General features: G+C 46.0%; 2 protein-coding genes across 2 annotated transcripts; one reads left to right on the top strand and one right to left on the bottom strand.

Annotated features, from left to right (window-relative positions):
* Window positions 1-1,611: 1,611 nt before the first annotated feature.
* RAD1 (RAD1 checkpoint DNA exonuclease) lies at window positions 1,612-10,188 on the bottom strand. Its single transcript, XM_086479422.1, has 5 exons — window positions 9,994-10,188; window positions 5,952-6,060; window positions 3,334-3,592; window positions 2,884-2,982; window positions 1,612-2,581 (listed from the first exon to the last, which is right to left on the bottom strand). The coding sequence occupies exons 1-5, from the start codon at window positions 10,186-10,188 to the stop codon at window positions 2,398-2,400; spliced, it is 846 nt and encodes a 281-aa protein (XP_086335548.1). The 3' UTR covers window positions 1,612-2,397.
* Window positions 10,189-10,389: 201 nt separating this feature from the next.
* BRIX1 (biogenesis of ribosomes BRX1) lies at window positions 10,390-15,251 on the top strand. Its single transcript, XM_086479262.1, has 10 exons — window positions 10,390-10,551; window positions 11,509-11,620; window positions 12,015-12,058; window positions 12,638-12,708; window positions 13,089-13,138; window positions 13,243-13,316; window positions 13,415-13,465; window positions 13,747-13,848; window positions 14,410-14,538; window positions 14,853-15,251. The coding sequence occupies exons 1-10, from the start codon at window positions 10,390-10,392 to the stop codon at window positions 15,120-15,122; spliced, it is 1,065 nt and encodes a 354-aa protein (XP_086335388.1). The 3' UTR covers window positions 15,123-15,251.
* The last annotated feature ends 3,351 nt before the right edge of the window (window positions 15,252-18,602 follow it).

The raw sequence follows: 18,602 nt of genomic DNA, 5'->3' as shown, positions 1-18,602 counted from the left end.
AGATATGAAGCGTATCAAAGGTACTGTCACCCAAATTCTGGATCTCATGCCAAGTGTGGCAGGAAATGAAACCTAATCCAACAGTGGAGGTTTGCAGAATTCGCATTGTCAAACGGAAGCAGTGACCTTCCAGTCATTCTCCTCTTCACCCTCTCTGAAGGCAGAGATGTAACAGAATCCATCACAGGTGGACCCTAAATCCACTCCTTGCCTCACTCCAAGGAGTCTGTAAGCCCAGACTTCCTGTGGTTTTGCCCACCTAGAGCCACACCCACAAAGGCACAAGACACACAAGCACCTCCTCACCTTTGTGAGTCTAGGCCCCGACTTAGGCCAGTTGGGGTACAGACACTACGGAATCACACATGTCAGTAACAGCTGTTATTTATGAAATGCAACAGTTACTTTCTGGTATTTTGTGGTGTTCTAACTTCTTAGGATGTTATTTCCATGATCACTGTTCATAGATTGTAGAAAAAATTGCTAAAAGTACTATTTTAAGAAGTAATATGGTACATCTGTAGGCAATTATATACAAGTAAAAATGTCAGCCACAGTAATGTCCTTGAACACAATACAAAGAACTCTGATATTCTAAAACAGATCACATTATTAAGAAAGTGACATGTTCTGTTTCATTTTTATCCTGTCACCCGGAGATTATGTAAATCATTCTTAACACTCAGTAGAGTCTGGGATAATAGTAATAATTCCCAATGTGACCATAATAATTTTTTTCATGAAAAAAACTGAGACGGTAAGCCAAGAGGAAATTGACCTATACTGAATACTTTAACTTTGGGGAAGAAGAAGAAAAGACAGTAAATAAGAGTAATTTAGAATATTATTAGGTATCTTAATCTGTCCTGTAGTTCAAAGATTTGTCATCGTTTTTCAAATGTAAAATTTATTGCAATAGATGGATGATCCACATGGAAGACAACAAAAACTAAATGTTGACACTGTATACTCTGAAAGTACACTCTTGCTGACATAAACAAGAGGTGAAAAATGGCCAATAATAGCATCTGAAGCTTAAAATATACCCAAAGGACTTGGATTCTGTTGAATTGTGGAGCAATCAACTTGGTAGCACGTGAACATACTGCTTTCCACATGTGCAAAGCAGGACCTCAACTTCTGAAGAACATCAAAACTCAACTACAGGCTGAAGCTGCGGGAACCACCCGCAGATCGCTGGCTCCTGGATCACATCCCATGGCAGCCAGGCAGGAAGCCTTCAGCCTCTCGCAGGGGGATCCGCAGCCTCTGCCGCTGGTTCAATGCCCCGCTGGTTCGGTGGACCTCCCATTTCGAGCCGGTTGTTTCTAATGGAGAGGTCTGAAAGAAGCACAACTTCTGACCTAAGCGCAGCCCACCTCAGCCTTTGGCCGCAAAGCTGGCCGCTGCCAAAAACTCTCTAGAAGCTGCGCTCCCTTTTCAGTGCGTAAGAGGTTACACCCAGCTTTTGCAGTGATACGAATACACGACTCCATGGGGCACAGGCAGATGCTCCTTTACCTCAGTTTAGGTGTCCCTCCTGTTGCTGAAAAAGGCTATTGAGAAGGTAAATGGGTTTCACAAATAATTTCGAATATGAAACTTTCTTCTTCTGATTCTTACCAGCGTTAGTAGAGAGCAGCAGGGACATGTACGTGCAGAAACACTTCGGCAGCAGCATCCTTGTGGATGTGTAATAAATTACCAGATACAAAACAATACTGTTGCCAGAACAGTTATGTGTAAGTAAATTCTGCCTTAATTTACCAATTCAACACCAGTACTGCAGGAGAAAGGGTAAACAGGTATCAGACAAAATTCTAAGGAATTGAGTTATATTAAGAGTTAATCAAGATGAGGAGGAGCCTAGTAGCTTCAGCAGCAAAACACGTCAGCATCTGCCAGAAAGAAACCACCTGCTGCTATGAAGAAATCAGTTTGAAAATGTCATCCTCTTTCAAGACATATTTGGTTTTATTTTTAAGTCATTGAATGTTAACTGCCTAAGACACAGCTAGCATTCAGATCTTCCCTTCTGTTATTGCTTAGAGCAAGCCAAAACCAAAACACAAACAAAAATTCTTGGACAACACTGTAACAAACAGCAACATATTACACAAACGCCACTTTAACATCTGTGCTGGAATCAGTGGCTACAGGAGATCAACTCCCCTTTTTGCCTTCTCAGCTTTAGTTTTTTGAAGGCTAAAAAGAAGTTTTTTCAAGGCTAAGAAATGTTTGCAAGGGAATAAAAAGGAAGTCTTCATATTTCTAATTCCAGATTTTAAAAGAATGACAATATCAAGTCTATCAATCTGTACAGCTTTCATTCAGCTTTATAAAAAAATATAGTAGTTTATATATCCATAAATACAATACAGACACCAAAACATACTCCTACAGCTCTGCTTCGGTAATATCCTCATCAGGGCAACAATAGTATTCCACAAAACAGATCTGTCCATCTTCATTCCTAACCATATACTGCAGTGAAAGGAATCCTTGAGCATCTGTTCGAATGGACACTTTAGAAGATAAAGCCAGCGCCTTTGTGGATGGTTTAAGCAAAGAGATCTTGTACCTGCAGGGAGGGAAAAAAAGAAGTCAACTGAAAAAAATACATTGTGTAGGGAGGAGCTGAAACCTTACTCCCAATTAAAGCCACAGAATAAAAAAAACAATTTGCAATGTGCTAATTTGATCTTTTCCTGATAACGACATCGGACAAACATTGTTATTGCTTAGCTTTTGATCACAGGCACAAAATATCAGGTGGGAAGTACTTTTTCCCCCCTGTACTAGTGAAATAAATGTTACAGTAATGCAAAACCAGTTTTTTAAACTTCCCAGTGAGAATGCATGACCTGTCATGGACTTCCCAACCTGTTTGTCTGGGTCTGGTTACAGTGGAATGCTTCCATCAAATCAGAGTCCCTGGGGTAGTCCAGATGTGCACTCCCCGCATTTCCAAAAGTGGATAACCTGGAAGACAAAAGGCACCATCTCAAAATGCCTGCGCACAGCTCTCTAAAAACTCGTCGGAATCAGTCATCTTGCATATCTCAGTGGCTGTTTCACAAAATACTACAATTTGTTTTGCTTTATTTAATTAAAAATGCTAAACTGTCCGCATCAGTGTCACATTTACCAGGCTGTCAATATATTAATCACTATGCTAATTAGATTACATATACGATCTGCTGTAGTTATTACGATGCTTCTTGAAATAAGCAATATTCTAAAACAGCTCCCCCCCTTCACCCTGAAAACCTCCAGTCCTTACCAACTGAGGCCAAGCATGAACATTTGAGTCGAAAGCATAGTTTCCCATACCTGAAGTAGGGTTTATCTGGAGACATGGTAATCTGCAGAACTTCACTGGTCATATCCAGTTCGGCAAATGCTTCTCGTAGCCCCTCTGACTGCAGGATGATTTTATTAACAACATTTGTACTGCAAAAATCAAAGTCTAACAACTCATCAGGTTCCTGAGTGTTAATTTTGCACACTGTCACCACTCCTCCTTCTTCCAAGAACAGCATCAAGGGATAACCATAACCACGATAGCACATCCTAAGGGCCGTTGATGTTCCTGAAAAAAGAGAATGAAACACACATTCCTCAGAGAGCCAGCAAGCACATCAGATCCCTTTAGAAAATTCACTGTGTTACTGGCGCAGAGGGCACAGATCGATTCCACCTGTCACGTTTGGTCCAGCCTCCAACACACTCATGCAGCACGCTCGGTGCAGCCTCCTGGACTCCCGGCAGAGTGCTAATGGTCACGCAGCAAGACGGAACGGTCCTTGTGCAGACACCAGTTCAAATCCCACGTGTGTCACGTACCAAGCAGGCAGCACTATCTGGGACAACAGAGCTGGACAAGCTACAAACAGCTGAGTGGAACTGGAAAATCCTCCACGGTCCCGAGGCTCTCTCTGGCTCACACCACCTTTCTCCACTACTCCCGTTACTTGTGCAGCCTGAACTGAAGTTACTGCAGCTTAGCTGGCGTGACGGTCACATCCTCCTTTTGCTAGGTAATCGCAATCTGAACGTCTGGCTTCCCAAAAGCAGAGTGCTGTTTAGTACAGTTGTTTTAGGTCTTTAGGTCAGAGTCACAACAGAAACAGCAGAGGAATGTGGAGTTCAACACACAGCTGCAATGGTAGAACTGCCAAAAACCCCTCATACTATCACTCTGCTCCACATGAGTACACAGTGCATCCTGTACTACACACACAGTCACGCTAAATTGTAGTTATTTCTGCTCGTGAAAATATTTTTTGGGAAAAAGAATCAAGGAAAACAAAAATAGGTAAAAAATTAATTTACAAGAAACAAAATCTGCTAAGACCTGACTTTTTTGTTTAAACAAATGGGTTCATGTAATTCAATATTTGTATACATAATTGTGAAGGCAGCTTCCCATGCACCTCTGTCACTGAAAAGATTACAAACAGGACCAATAGTACATTCTACTTGATTTTTGTAATTCGCACATTTGACAAGCAAGATCTAAAGTGCACTTACAGCACCTGAAGTGCTACCCAGTCCAGCCACAGGTTTCTTATGTGACCTTTAAAATGTGTCATTCCTCGGCATCTCATCTAAAAGCTGGAGATAATACAAAACAGATGCAGCTGCAGCGAGAAGAAGGGAAGGGACAGCTATTGCATTGGGAGCAACAGCACAGTGAACTGATGGCGCTACCTGGAACCCCTGCAGACTTCTTCAAGCCCAGTAAAACTGCACCAGAACATTTCCTAATTCACACATGTTAATGTTTCTGAGGTAGTTGGATGTTCCACGTTGCACAAGCCACGGAAATATTGGAAAAGAGATCACATTTATTGTTGACTGGATAAAAATGGTTTGTTAGCAAGAAGAATTCCAAGCTACATCTTATACTGTCTCTTTCAGTGTGGTGACTTCTGTTACAGTTCACAGCAATTGGTCAGCCTGAGTCCCGTGTAAGCCCAACGTAGATGCTCTGTGGCCTTAAGATGTACTGACAGCTTTCATGCTTTTTCAGCCCGAAGTGACAGCTCTGGTAAGATGCTGCCCCAGCTTGCCAAAGCAGTAGTCTTTTAGCCTGATGCTGAGGGTACATGCAGCCAGCCCTGCTGGCCACTTAAAAGCACGTGACAGTGTGAAGGACCGTCCCTAGCAGAGGGAACCTTGGCGCTCTCTACACCCATACCGACCACCCTGAACTGGCTGCAGAGGAACCATTCTGCCAGCCCAGGCTTTCCCTCTAAGCGAAAGGCACTTGGTAACAAATTAGTGTTTGTGTGATCTGGGCCCTGGACTGAAAACAGATCGACAGGACAGGAAAGGCAGCCACGGCACGCGTCAGTCCTAGGGTACAGCACTGGCCTCAGAGTCAGAACTCCAGCCTAAACACCACACAACTTGCAAGAGATGGCTGAACAAATTACTTGACACGTTTTCTTATCAAGATTACAGAAACTATCTGAGATCGTCAGCCCCAAATCAAAGGGCACAAGCTGGGGCTGTTTATGGGACCTTGTGCCACAAAAGGGTTCTCTCCCAAAACAATTGGTTCTTTTGTGCCTTACACAGACGCAGGAAACATTATCTTCACAGGAAGACTCCTCTGTTTCTCAGTTACCCCAACAGCATCACACAGACATAACACCTTTATTCCACCTTCCAAACTGAAACAGCCTCTTTAGCCTTTCCTGCTGCAGCGGTCCCTGACACACTGGCTAGGCTGACATCCATCAGCTCCTTCCCTCTCTCCACCAACTGTTACCACAGCACACATCTGTATTAGCTCAAGCAAACAGGATGGATCCTGCTTAACAGCAGTAGCTGCCATGCTCAGAGGAACTGAAGGTGAAGAAGTCAGAAGTCTTGCCAAGACTGGTTTCACTATAAGAGTACAGGTGATACACATACACTGTCAAGGTAAACACGCATCATACCTGGCAAAGAACTGGTACCAAAAATGGTCAAGCAGTCAAGAAGAACAGACAAATTGATCCGGAACGTCACTGATTCCTCCTGAACAGCAAATTCCTGAAAAATTTCTGCCTGTTAGAGAAAAGAAAGGAGATGAAGAGAGGGGAGTTTCTGCAATTATTTTACTGTTTACACTTATTTCCTTAAATTCAGCACTTTCGCTTTCAGAGAACAGCACAATACAAAGTCACTTCTACAGGTAACAGTAGCAACTGAAGAAAAATGGGTCTTCATCCTCAAAACTTGTAAAACAAAATCAGGCCACAGTTGAAACAAAGTAGCACAGCATAAGCCTGAAGACCTGAACACTGGCCTTTTGCAGTTTGAAAACAAGCTACAAATGTTAAAGCACTCGGCCTTGTTGACCCTCATGAGGTTCACACGCAACCACTTTCCAGCTTGTGCAGGTCCCTCTGGATGGCATCCCATCCCTCAGGCGGATCAACCTCCTTGGTGTCCTCTGCAAACTTGCTGAGGGTGCACTCGATCCCACTGACTATGTCATTGATGAAGATATGAAACAGCACTGGTCCCAGTATGAACCCCTGAGGGACGCCACTTGTCAGCGATCTCCATCCAGACATTGAGCCATTGACGACCACTCTCTGGATGTGACCATCCAGCTAATTCCTCACCCATCAAAGAGTCCACCCATCAAATCCGTCTCTCTCCAATTCAGAGAAGGATGTCGTGGGGGACCATGTCAAAGGCCTTCCAGCAGTCCAGAGAGATGACATCCATAGCTCTTCCCTTGTCCACTGGGGTAGTCACTGCATCAAAGACGGCCACTAGGTTGGTCAGGCAGGACTTGCCCTTGGTGAAACCATCCTGGCTCTCTCAAATCACCTCCCTGTCCTCCATGTGCCATAGCAGAGCTTCTAGGAGGATCTGTTCCATGATCTTCCCAGGCACAGAGGGGAGGTTGGCAGGTTGATAGTTCTAAGGCTCCTCCTTTCTACCCTTCTGAAAAATTGGTGCAGTATTTCCCTTCTTCCAGTCTCCAGGGACTTCACCTGACTGCCAGGACTTTGCAAACATCGTGGACAGTCGTTTGGCAATGTGATCAGTCTTCCCTTGGGACTCTGGGATGCACCTCATCAGGTCCCATAGACTGCCGTATCTTCAAGTTCCTCAGGTGGTCATGAACCGGATCATCTCTTACAGTGAGAGGGACTTTGCTCCCCCAGTCCCTGCCTTGAGGTCCGTGCACTTGAGAGGTGTGGGAGGGGAGATTGCCAGTGAAGTCCAAGGCAAAAATATTACTGAGTACCTCAGCCTTCTCCTTGTCCGTTGTTACCAGATTGCCAGTGTTGCTTATTGGGGGCATACGCTTCCTTTAACCTTCCTTTTCTGGCTGACACACCTGCAGAAGCCCATCGTATTATTCTTTGTGTCCCTTGCCAAGCTCAGCTCCAGCTGTGCCTTTGCCTTCCTGACCACATCCCTACACACCCAGGCAGTGTCCCTGTACTCTTCCCAGGGTACCCATCCCTGCTTTCCCTGCCTGTGCATTTCCTTCTTGCCCTTCTGTTTGACCAGCAGGTCTTGACTCAGCCGGTCTAGACTCAGCCATGCCAGTCTTTTGCCTTCCTCTCCTGATTCTTACATCTGGGGATTGGCGCTTCATGGAAAGTGTCCTTAAAGATCTGCCAGCTCTGTTCTGTGCCCTTGTCCCTGAGGGCAGTTTCCCGGGGGTCCTACCGACTAACTTCTTGAACAGCTGGAAGTTTGCTTTCCTACAATTCAGCGTCTGGACTTTACTCTTCACCTGACCCATATCCCTCAGGACTGTGAACTCCACCAGTGCAACTATACAGTGTAATTGTCACCCTTCTCCAGAAAGAATACTTACTTTTCTTCACTCGGAGCATGAATAAACATTTCAAGCAATAAAAATATGTATGAACAGAACAGAATAGTCAGTTCACCACAGTGAAACACGCTTGTGGGTAAACTACTGCAGGCTACCCTGTTTGCCACTAGGCACTAGCTGTTTTGTGGTAACAGCAGGAACACAGTATCTCAGAAACAAAGCAGGGTGATGTGAGCTGCTTTTGAAAAAGCAGTTACACTTTTTTACTAGCAGCCCAGAGGGCAAACCGCATCCTGGGGTGCATCACCCACGGCACGGCCAGCCGGCCTAAAGAGCTGGTTGTCCCGCTGTACTCAGCGCTGGTGCGGCCTCCCCTTGAGCACCGTGTGCAGTTCTGGGCCCCACCATTTCAGAAGGACGTGAAGGTCCTTGAACGCCTCCAGAGGAGGGCAACAAAGCTGGTGAAAGGGCTGGGAGGCAGGTCCTGGGAGGAGTGGCTGAGGAGTCTGGGCTTCTCTGGTTTGGAGCCAAGGAGGCTGAGGGGCGATCTCATCGCTCTCTGCAGCTTCCCGAGGAGGGGACGTGGAGAGGGAGGTGCTGATCTCTTCTCCCTGGGATCCAGTGACAGGACGCATGGGAATGGCTCAAAGCTGCGCCAGGGGAGGTTTAGGCTGGACATGAGGAAGCGTTTCTTTACCGAGAGGGTGGTCAAACAGTGGAACAGGCTCCCTAGAGAGGCGGTCGATGCCCCAAGCCTGTCAGTGTTTCAGAGGCCCCTGGCCAATGCCCTCAGTAACATGCCTTAGGCTTTGGTCAGCCCTGAAGTGGTCAGGCAGCTGGACTAGGTGATCGGTGTAGGTCCCTCCCAGCTGAGATATTCTATTCTGTAATTAACAGCTCAACACTCTCAAAAGAACCTCCAGTCACTGTTCCTCTGCTCCTGCCCACACATGTCCACTGCTTAACTTCCACTAGCACATGCTGGCCACTTCATGAGCCAGCTTAACTCACTCAAATAGCAGAAAGCTAACCAAACAAATACAGCCCTAGAGTAAAGAAGGACTGTGCAGCAAGCAAGATGGAGATGCAGGAACAGGCAGACTCAGGCTTCTCCCCTTTCACGCACAGCTCAGGCTGCAGTTTCACAGATAGCAAAGACACAGACTCTAAAGGACAGAAGCAACATAAAGCTGGGTTTGAGTTACTACCATAAAATAATCCTCGCCCCTTCCATTTCATCCCCAGTGTCCTACACACCTTCAAAACCAGGAACCACCATGACACCTGTTCTTACGAACAAAGCATTTATAAGTTAGATATGCGTTAAATAAAAACAAAACCATTCAGAAAGTAACCCACCACTAAAAAAAAAAATTAAAACTGCACCTTAAAAACCCAAATGAAGCAAAGCCAGCAGACACAGCTACAAAAAGAGGGAGCAGGAAAGCGAGCGAGGCTGCTTTTGCTCTTATATTGAATGCAAGTTAAGAAGAAATTATTTAGATTGCTACTTAAAGCTGTCTATATGGACAGTTCAGTGCAGCTGAGACCCTCTGTCTGTGCATAACCTCTCATGCACCCTTTCTGGACAAGGTTCAGCACAGGCAGAGTCAGAGAGCAAAACGGGCAGACCACCGCTCCAGCCTCTCCTGCCCTGCAGGTGGGAGCTCTCAGCTTAGCCCATCAGATATGCTGTAGGTGAGTGTCTGTGAACCTGTGCTCTCTTTCAGAGTTCACTTAAAGTCACCTTTTCAGCTTTGGGACGAAACACACTACACACACTTAAGAGACAGACAGATACTTTATGAAGTCGCTCATGCATCCCAAAACGGTGTGGTCAGAAGGGGCGGCGGGCTTAGCAGGTGCCAGCACGCCAAACAAGGGCGCACCAAGCTCATCACGGAAACAGGCACGCAGTACCGAACCAGGCTCCGAGCTCGCCGGGGCTTTCAGCAGCACCGACATCCATCCCACCAACGCCCACAGCCTCATCGCAGCCTTCCTCCGCGTCAGCGCCCGCAGCTATACCGCCATTTCAGCAAAGCTTCCCCGGCCCCGCGGGTGAACTCCCTCCACCACGGGACCGGGGCCCTGATAACAGCGGTACCGGCCCCTCCTCGCGTTAACGCCGGGGAGGGGCTGCCCCGCCACAGGAGCCGGGCCCGGGGCCGGGCGGGGGGCGCAGCCCCCACCTGGATGAAGGCGTTGGCCTGGATGCATTTGGCGTCCTCCACCGTCACCCGGAGGCCGTTGGCCGTGGCGAAGCAGGTGGCGTGGTCCTGGAAGTGCACGGCCCTGAGGAGGCTGGAGAGGTGGCGGGCGTTGTCCAGGCTGGCGGCCAGCACGTACGGCTCGCCGCTGGCCGGCGGCTGGCCCGTGAGCGGCATGGCGGCCACCCGCCCCGCTTCCGGGGGCAACCGGAAGTGGTGGCGGGAGGAAGTGCGGGCAGGCGGAAGTGCGGGCAGGCGGAAGTGCGGGCAGGCGGAAGTGCGGGCAGGCGGAAGTGCGGGCAGGCGGAAGTGCGGGCAGGCGGAAGTGCGGGCAGGCGGAAGTGCGGGAGGCCGTGGGCGCGGCGCGGCGCGGCTGAGATGGCGGCGGCCAAGAGGAAGCACGATGCCCCGGCTGCGCGGCCGAAGAAGCGAGCTAAGAGGGCCCTGGGCGCGCCCGAGCCAGGCGCCAAGGCGGATGCCGAGGCGGGCGCGGACAGGGCGGGCCCGGAGGAGTACAGCATCCCGCCGCCGGTCTCCCAGGTATCTCCCGGGCTGGGCCGCGCCGGCCGGGCGACCCCGCTACCCCCCCTGCCCGGGCCGGCGTTTGGCCGTCGGAAGGGCACCTCGTCTCCGTGCCCGGGCCGTGCGTTAGGGAGGTATTCCGCCTCCCTGGGGAAGGCGGCGCTGTCTGCAGCGGGCGGCAGAGATCCGAGTCGCCCGGTACGGTGTGGTGCCGTGGCCCGGTCAGCCGGCGTGGTTCTTGAGGGCCGGTTCTGCGGCCTTGGCTGCTCCCAGGGCTAGGGCACCGGGAGTCGGAGTGTCTGGGGGGAACACAGGTGCTCAGCGAGAATAGAGAGGCTTGTTCGTAGTTTTTTTATAATCCTAGCACAAAGAAAAGTAACATGCAAGGGTGTGTTATTTTTGTGGAATACACGGGGACCGTTGCTCTGGTTGATGTAAATAAGATTCGTTACCTTAATCTCAAACGTATTTTAGGGAGTTAGATAATTCTGTTATGTACAAGGGATTTATGGAAATGTTGCCCGTTTCATTTAGGAGTCATCTTGAGAAGGCTTCAATAGTTGCCTTGTAGTTTGCTTAAAAGGGAAAGCAAAAGCAGCACGTTGAAGTTTGAGGTCTCGTCACACGCTTATCTGTAGGAAAAGCTGAACTGTGCTCTGAGACTGTAGCTCAGCTCATTTTGCGAACAAGTAACGCATGTGGCTTCCTTATACTTTTGTGTTTTGTACAGCGAAAGTGGGAGCACACTGAAGTAGGATGGATGACAGTTCTTCCTGTCAAAACTTACGCTCCTGTGTTCTGTGGGGAAGTCATTACTCTTGCTGAGAGAGTGACTATGCAGATGAGCAGATGGTGTTAATAACAAATGTTCTCACTGTGTTTTTCTGTAATTACGGTTCAAACGTTTATTATTGCTGTGTTGTAGTAGTTTTAAGGCTAGAAACTTCCTGCTCAACTCTTGTGTCTTTTTCCTAGGGTAAATGGAAAAACAAGGAGCGAGTGCTTATTTTCTCTTCTCGTGGAATTAATTTCAGAACAAGGCACCTAATGCAAGACTTAAGGACTTTGATGCCTCACTCTAAAGCAGGTGAGGTTAGGCATTGTCCCTAACTTACATTTTCAGAACAGTTTTAAGCAAAACTTCTAACAAACTGGTCTTTTTAAAAATGTGGTACATAACTTTTAATGAAACTTTTATCTTAAACAAACAAACACCAAACCCATTTGGAGCCAACAAATACAGTGACTGTTGCAGTATTTTAATATTCTCCTGTGGCCTCAGTCCTGTAAGTGCCCAGATACTTTTGTTGGTATGTTTATTTACTGCATAAAATGGCTGAATCAAATTGATATTGTTAATCTTTAATATTGAGTTATTTAGATAGTTAAGCAGTAAAATTTTTGCAAAAGGGCTGACTGTTAAAGAACTTTTTGTATTAAATTGGTTTTCCAGCCTTCTAAATGTCATTCTTGTCTTCCAGATACTAAAATGGACCGTAAAGACCAGTTGTTTGTGATTAATGAGGTAATCCAGGATTTAACTAGTGCTTCTTTTCAATGTGCAAGAGAAAAGGGCAACCACGTTCAAAGGATCTCATGCTAGTTATAGGAGTTGTATAACTTCATAGATGGAAATTAGTGATGTTCAAAAGGTGCTCACGTTAAACCTGAAAGTTGACTTTTGAATAATAAAAACAAAATAAAACCTTTAATTAAGCATAGACTTTTGCTTCAAGAAATAAAACAGAATGTGCTTCTCTGTGTAGGTGAAAGGTGTGTCACAGTTTACACTTGAAGAAGGCAGGGAACAAATAGGCAGCCAGGGCAAACAATGTGGTAGGACATTGGTGGTTCTGAAGCCAGAACCTAATGTCACAGCTCCTCCTCTAATGTTCTGTCATGGAGAGCTTATCAGTTTGCTTGTAGCTCTAGTGAAATTATTATTCCTTGTAACAAATAAGTGAGACTTTTCAGCATAACAAGTGCTTTAGCTTATGTTTGGGGATCAGTAGGACCTTTGCTTTTGGACTTATATTTTGGAAGGGGGAAGATATTAGAGGTTAATGTGGAAAGCTTTTGAAAGTGTCTGATGTGTCTTGTGTAGGTGTGTGAAATGAAAAACTGCAATAAGTGCATCTTTTTTGAAGCAAAAAAGAAACAGGATCTCTATATGTGGTAAGGAAATGTTACATTTTCTTACACTTCTGTATATAGCTGGGGATGATTCTGCCTATCTGAAGTTTCTGACTGTAATAGTGGAGATGCGTGAAATGGTGTTGCTTAGGTAAACCTGTACTAACCTTGCACTTCTGTGAGCAGTGCAAATTTACGATGTGTGGCTAGCTTTTGTAGACTGTTTACAGAAGCATTTTACGAGACTGTTTAAAAGCAAGTATTTATAAGTGTGTTAAAGGAACTCAGCAATGCTGTAAGAGGAACTGGAATTTCTTCAGTACAGAAGTAACTGGTGGGAGTGTACTGTAGAAATCCAGCATACCTTCTGGCTGCTGTTAACGTTTTTCTTTTCTGTCTTCCCAACTACCTGTTCTCTGCAGGCTTTCAAATACACCACAGGGACCATCAGCTAAATTCTTAGTGCAGAACAGTAAGTTGGTTGAAATGGTTGTGTTTGGACTCTTGCTTTCTTGTCTGTACTAAATGTGTATGTGACTAAATGACTAAATGACCTTTTTAAAAAATTCTCCGTAGTTCACACACTGGCTGAATTGAAGATGACAGGAAACTGCCTAAGGGGCTCACGGCCCCTTTTGTCATTTGATCCAGTAAGTATAGATTTTATTTCATTGAGTATGGTTTTGTTTTGTTCTCATGACTATTTAATTTAGCTTTGTATGTAAAATTACGTTTTTTTTCTTTGTAGACATTTGACAAGGAGCCGCACTATGCCCTGCTGAAAGAATTGTTTATTCAGGTCAGTCTGTAGTTCTGCTGTTCAGTGTTCCTTCCTCATTGGGAATGTTTTTTGGCAACACATTTAAAAATATCAAGTGTTTTTTTAAGTAGTTTTACACTTCTGAAATTGCAAAAATGGATTAGGGCCAAGTGCTTAAAATACAGGGACACTTGTTCATAAGTTTTGAGTTTTGACTTGTAACCTGGGATCGGGATCTTGGGAAATTTAATTTAAAAATCAGGTGTTTGTGTTTCGCTTCTTAAATTACAGGTATTTAGAAACACTGCCTTTTATTACAGATATTTAGTACACCGCAGTATCACCCCAAAAGCCAGCCTTTTGTAGATCACGTTTTCACCTTCACTGTTACAGATGAGAGGATCTGGTTTCGGAATTACCAGGTTAGTGGTCTCTCTTAGCTCTTCAATAGGAGCTCTGTGGAGTAATTTCATGCCAAATCAAATAATTACAATAAAATGAGAAGAATCATTGCTATCAGGATGTGCCAACTCCTAGCACTTGCGCAAAGTAATTGCAGTGACCTAAAACAACTTACGTTCTCCCGTATCTCCGGAGAGAGCTGGTTTAGGTTCTGCGTACTGGAGCTTGCGTTCTGTCAGTTGTGACTCTGTGGCGGTTGTCTCTGTAGTGGGAAGTACTAGCCAAAGCCTAAGCTTTGCTTGCCTTTTAGCCTTACTTGCTGCTTAGGCCCCAAGTGTGCTGGAGCTTACTCTTTAAAGGAGGAATTAACGAACACATAGTACCCTCTCAAGCGCTTGCTTGAACCTAAAAGAACTGCTTTATATACAGACTTGTGTTTATACAAGTCTATATTACCAGCTTCAGTGGCATCATATCTTGGATTTAAATTCGGCTGTGTATCACTGGATGCAAGGTGCCTACTAGGTCATATACTTCAATCCGATCCATGAGAAATGAAGGAAGTATTCTTTTTATTGCAGATAATAGAAGAAGATGCATCTCTAGTAGAAATTGGGCCTCGTTTTGTCCTGAACCTCATAAAAATCTTCCAAGGTAGTTTTGGAGGTCCAACTCTGTATGAAAATCCCCATTACCAGTCCCCAAATATGGTAAGCAGCTTTATCTTCTCTTTCATTTGGCAACTAATTTGAAAACCGATCTTGCAGTCTGTCTGCACAGGAGAATCACATGGGCCTTTCCCTGGGACCCTTTGTAGAAAAGAGTGCCCTAACTGACCACAATTTGAGAGCAGAGTAATTTTGTGAAAATGGAATGAATGCAAAATTCATGTCACTGAAAAGATGGCATTACACTGAGGATTTTGACAATTAAGCAGATAAATGACCACCAGTTACTTTAATACCTGATTTCTTCCATCTTGCTTATTTGAAACCTGATGTAATTTAACTTCTTGTTTTTATAGCATCGACGGCTGATAAGATTGTCAGTGGCAGCTAAGTTTAGAGAGAAACAGCAAGTGAAGGAAGTACAAAAGATTAAGAAAAAAGGGAGTAAGGTGCTTATGGAAGAAGATCCCACTGAAGTGGTCTTTGAAACTCCAGCTGAAGAAAAGCCCGTAGAAATACAGCTTGTGAAACCAGAGTCAAAGCCAATTGTTAAAGATAAAAAGAAGCTACGCAAAATTCAGAGGAAGAAGCAAAAAAAGCTTTTTAGAACTGAAGCATCAGCATAAATGTTACAAGTGATGAAGCTTGCTATATTGACATAGTAATTGTAAATACTTGTTTTTACAGGCAAAACTAACTGGACTTCAGTTTTGAGTAAACAAAATACCAGTTTCTTTATTAAGATTGAGTTTGCACTCTTTTGTTGTCTTCGTCCGTTTGAGAGGATTCTGGGTTTTGAAAAACAACATGGCAACGGGGAAGGGGGAATAGGATACTCCAAATATTTCTGCTTTTGAGAATTGGCCTCTTCCACCTGAATACCTCTGGGGAATGACTCGCTGTAACATATACATGGAATAAAAGTAACTGGGTAGTCATTGTTGCTCATCATCCTTCTCTCTTAAGTTGGAGAGATACGGGTTTGATGGGTGGACTGTTCAGTGGGTGAGGAATTGGCTGGATGGTTGCATCCAGAGCGTAGTGGTCAATGGCTTGATGTCCAGGTGGAAAATGGTGACAAGTGGTGTCCCTCAGGGGTCCATACTGGGACCAGTGCTTAGTATCTTCATTAATGTTACTGACAGTGGCATTGAGTGCACCCTCAGCAAGTTTACTGATGACACTGTCACGGTCCATTCAGTGGACTCGCGATGGTTCTTTTGCTGTGATCTCGAAGTGCCAAATTGAGGCGACCACGCCAAGGGGGTTTGCCACGATCAAACCGTGAAACTTTGCCTGTAAAGCGGCGTGCAATGGGTAAAGAGGGTGAAAGGAAAGGGGAAAGTAAAGTGAGAAGAGGAAAGAGGTCGATAGCTACCACCATGGCTCCAAGGCGTCCCGATGGTCCCAGGTCCAGGCAGCGTCCTGCCAGTCCTAACGATCGTCGTGATCCTTGGTGGGGAAAGCTTCCAAAGTTTGGGTGCTGAGGAGCCCTTTTGTGTGCCAAGGGGCACCCCTTGCTCCTCCTCTGCATCTCCAGCTCTTCTTGGCTCCATCGATGCTGATCAGTCTTTCTTGATAACGGTTCTCGGGCTCATCCCTGGCACCGGAGAACGACACAGCACTCTCTAGCCAAAACAGAGCCGTCCTGCCTGCGCAAGGCTCCCTCCTTTGGCTGTTCTCTCCCCCACAAGGTTTCTAGAAGGGAGAAGCAGAGAGCAGCATCTCTATCCTTTTGCTGTTTCCGGCCAGATGCGGCTCTCGTCCTTGCTCTGCCCTGGGCACAATGACCTTACAAGCCTGGCGTTCCATTCCCAGGATCAGCAGCTGCGTCTCAGGCAGACCGCTGCAGACTCATGTCAAGATGTTAGCCGAACTTTCGGGGTACTTTACGGTCCATGTCCCTGATGACAAGGTTGAGACATGTCTGTTTTCGGACCAACTGTTACAGACACCAAGCTGGGTGGTGCAGTTGGTGTGCCAGAGGGACAGGATGCCATCCAGAGGGACCTGGACAGGCTGGAGAGGTGGGTCCAGGTAAACCTCATGAGGTTCAACAAGGCCAAGTGCAAGGTCCTGCATGTGGGTTGGAGCAATACAGGCTGGGAGAAGACATGCTGCAGAGCAGCCCTGTGGAAATAGTCTTGGGGCTACTGGTGGATGAGAAGCTGAGCATGAGCCAGCAGTGTGCGATTGCAGCCCAGAAGGCCAGTCGCATCCTGGGCTGCATCAGGAGAAGCGTGGCCAGCAGGTCGAGGGAGGTGATTCTGCCCCTCTGCTCTGCCCTGGTGAGACCCCACCTGCAGTGCTGCATCCCGCTCTGGAGCCCCCAGCAGAAGAAGGATGTGGACCTGTTGGAGCAGGTCCAGAGGAGGGCCACGAAGATGATCAGGGGTCTGGAGCACCTCTCCTGTGAAGACAGGCTGAGAGAGTTGGGGTTGTTCAGCCTGGAGAAGAGAAGGCTCCAGGGGGACCTTATAGCAGCCTTCCAATACCTGAAGGGGGCCTGTAAGAAGGCAGGGGAAGAACTATTCACAGGGGTTTGTAGTGATTGGACGAGGGGTAATGGCTTTAAGCTAGAAAAGGGTAGATTTAGGTTGGACATTAGTAAAAAGTTCTTTAATGTGAAGGTGGTGGATCACTGGAACAGGTTGCTTGGAGAGGTAGTGGAAGCCCCAGTAGACATTCAAGGTCAGGCTTGATGGGGCTCTGAGCAACCTGACCTAGTTAGAGACGTCCCTGCTCATTGTAGGGAGGTTGGACTAGATGGCCTTTAGAGGCCCTTTCCAACTCAATACATCCTGCGAATTCAAAAGTCAGCTTTCCTAGTCTGACAGCAGTAGAAAATCCTTTTAAAAGTTTTAACTTTATCGGAATTCTGTCTTGGGGAGTGATGGTAACTTTTTTCTCCTCATAATCCCTAGGAATGCAAAGGGTTACAGCCTCTTGCTTTTTTTTATTGACAGAATAAAGTGGCTACTTTTTTGCCCGTGGTAGCTCCTGTGCCTAAACAGGTTCTTAGGACGTGAAATGTAGATATGGGGGAGAAACAGGCTAACTTGGGATTAGTTTCCTAAAGTCAAGAGGTACAAGCCACGTGTAATTTGGTATCAAAACTGTACACCTACAGTAGCCTGAAATAGAATTGCCTGTGAGACTCTCTGTTACAGCAATGGTGCCTAAAAGCACAGAATTCCACACTTTTACACACTTGCACATGCAAGGAACTTTTTTTTTTATATATATATATATATTTTTTTTTTTTACAAAAATGCTGTCCTCAGTGCAATTGTAAGGTCTTGTGTTTCAAAGTACAGGGAGTCCATATAGATTTTTCCAGATAAAATTGGCAAATAAGCTTCCAATATCATTTAAAAGTCATTACAACCAAAAGCTTTGATCTTGCTCATGGGTATTGCCTGTACTTTAAATGCAGCAGTGTTCATTGCATGCCGATGAGCAGCAGAAAGTCCAGAGTTTGGTTCACTGTAGTTCTTGCCCGCTGTATGACTGCTGACATTGCCTCAGCTGCAGCATGAGGTCAGCTTTAATTTGGTGCTGCATTTTCATGAAGGTTTTAGGAAATTGCTGTTTGTGAGTGTGCTCTTTTGCCAGATGCAGTTAAAAGAGTCTGGTGAAAGGAGCATGCAACTATTCTCTCACAGAAAGTCTGACGGCATCAACCTCCAACCAGACTAAAAAATTTAAACCTTAATTGGGTGAGAATTTCTGTATAGTGCTCAGCAAAAGTCTGATTTCAAGAAACTTTTCTTGACTATGTTAGCAAATAGTTACAGTCCTCTCTGGGGCTATTTCTGCACTACCTTTCTTTAACCTGCTTTCCAGTTCCAGACCTGGCTTTTCCACTGACTCTAGTGCTGTCTTTGTTCGCTCCCCCAGTTTCCCTGTGTTTCAACATCTTGTTCATGCTCTGTTCGGTTCGGTTCCCCTGTTGGTTACAGCCTCTGGTGTCAGTGCTGAACACACACGGCTGGCTCAAGAGGAAGCTGACCTGTTAAGTGCTAGATGTTATCCCACCTGGCAGTGCAAGGGAAATTTAGTGTCACCTCTCTAACAAGGTGGTCTGTATGCCATCTGATTGGAAA

Source organism: Leptosomus discolor, chromosome Z (genome assembly GCF_034619465.1).
Source record: "Leptosomus discolor isolate bLepDis1 chromosome Z, bLepDis1.hap2, whole genome shotgun sequence".
NCBI classification, from domain to species: domain Eukaryota; kingdom Metazoa; phylum Chordata; class Aves; order Leptosomiformes; family Leptosomidae; genus Leptosomus; species Leptosomus discolor.
This window is presented reverse-complemented; position numbering and strand designations above follow the sequence as displayed.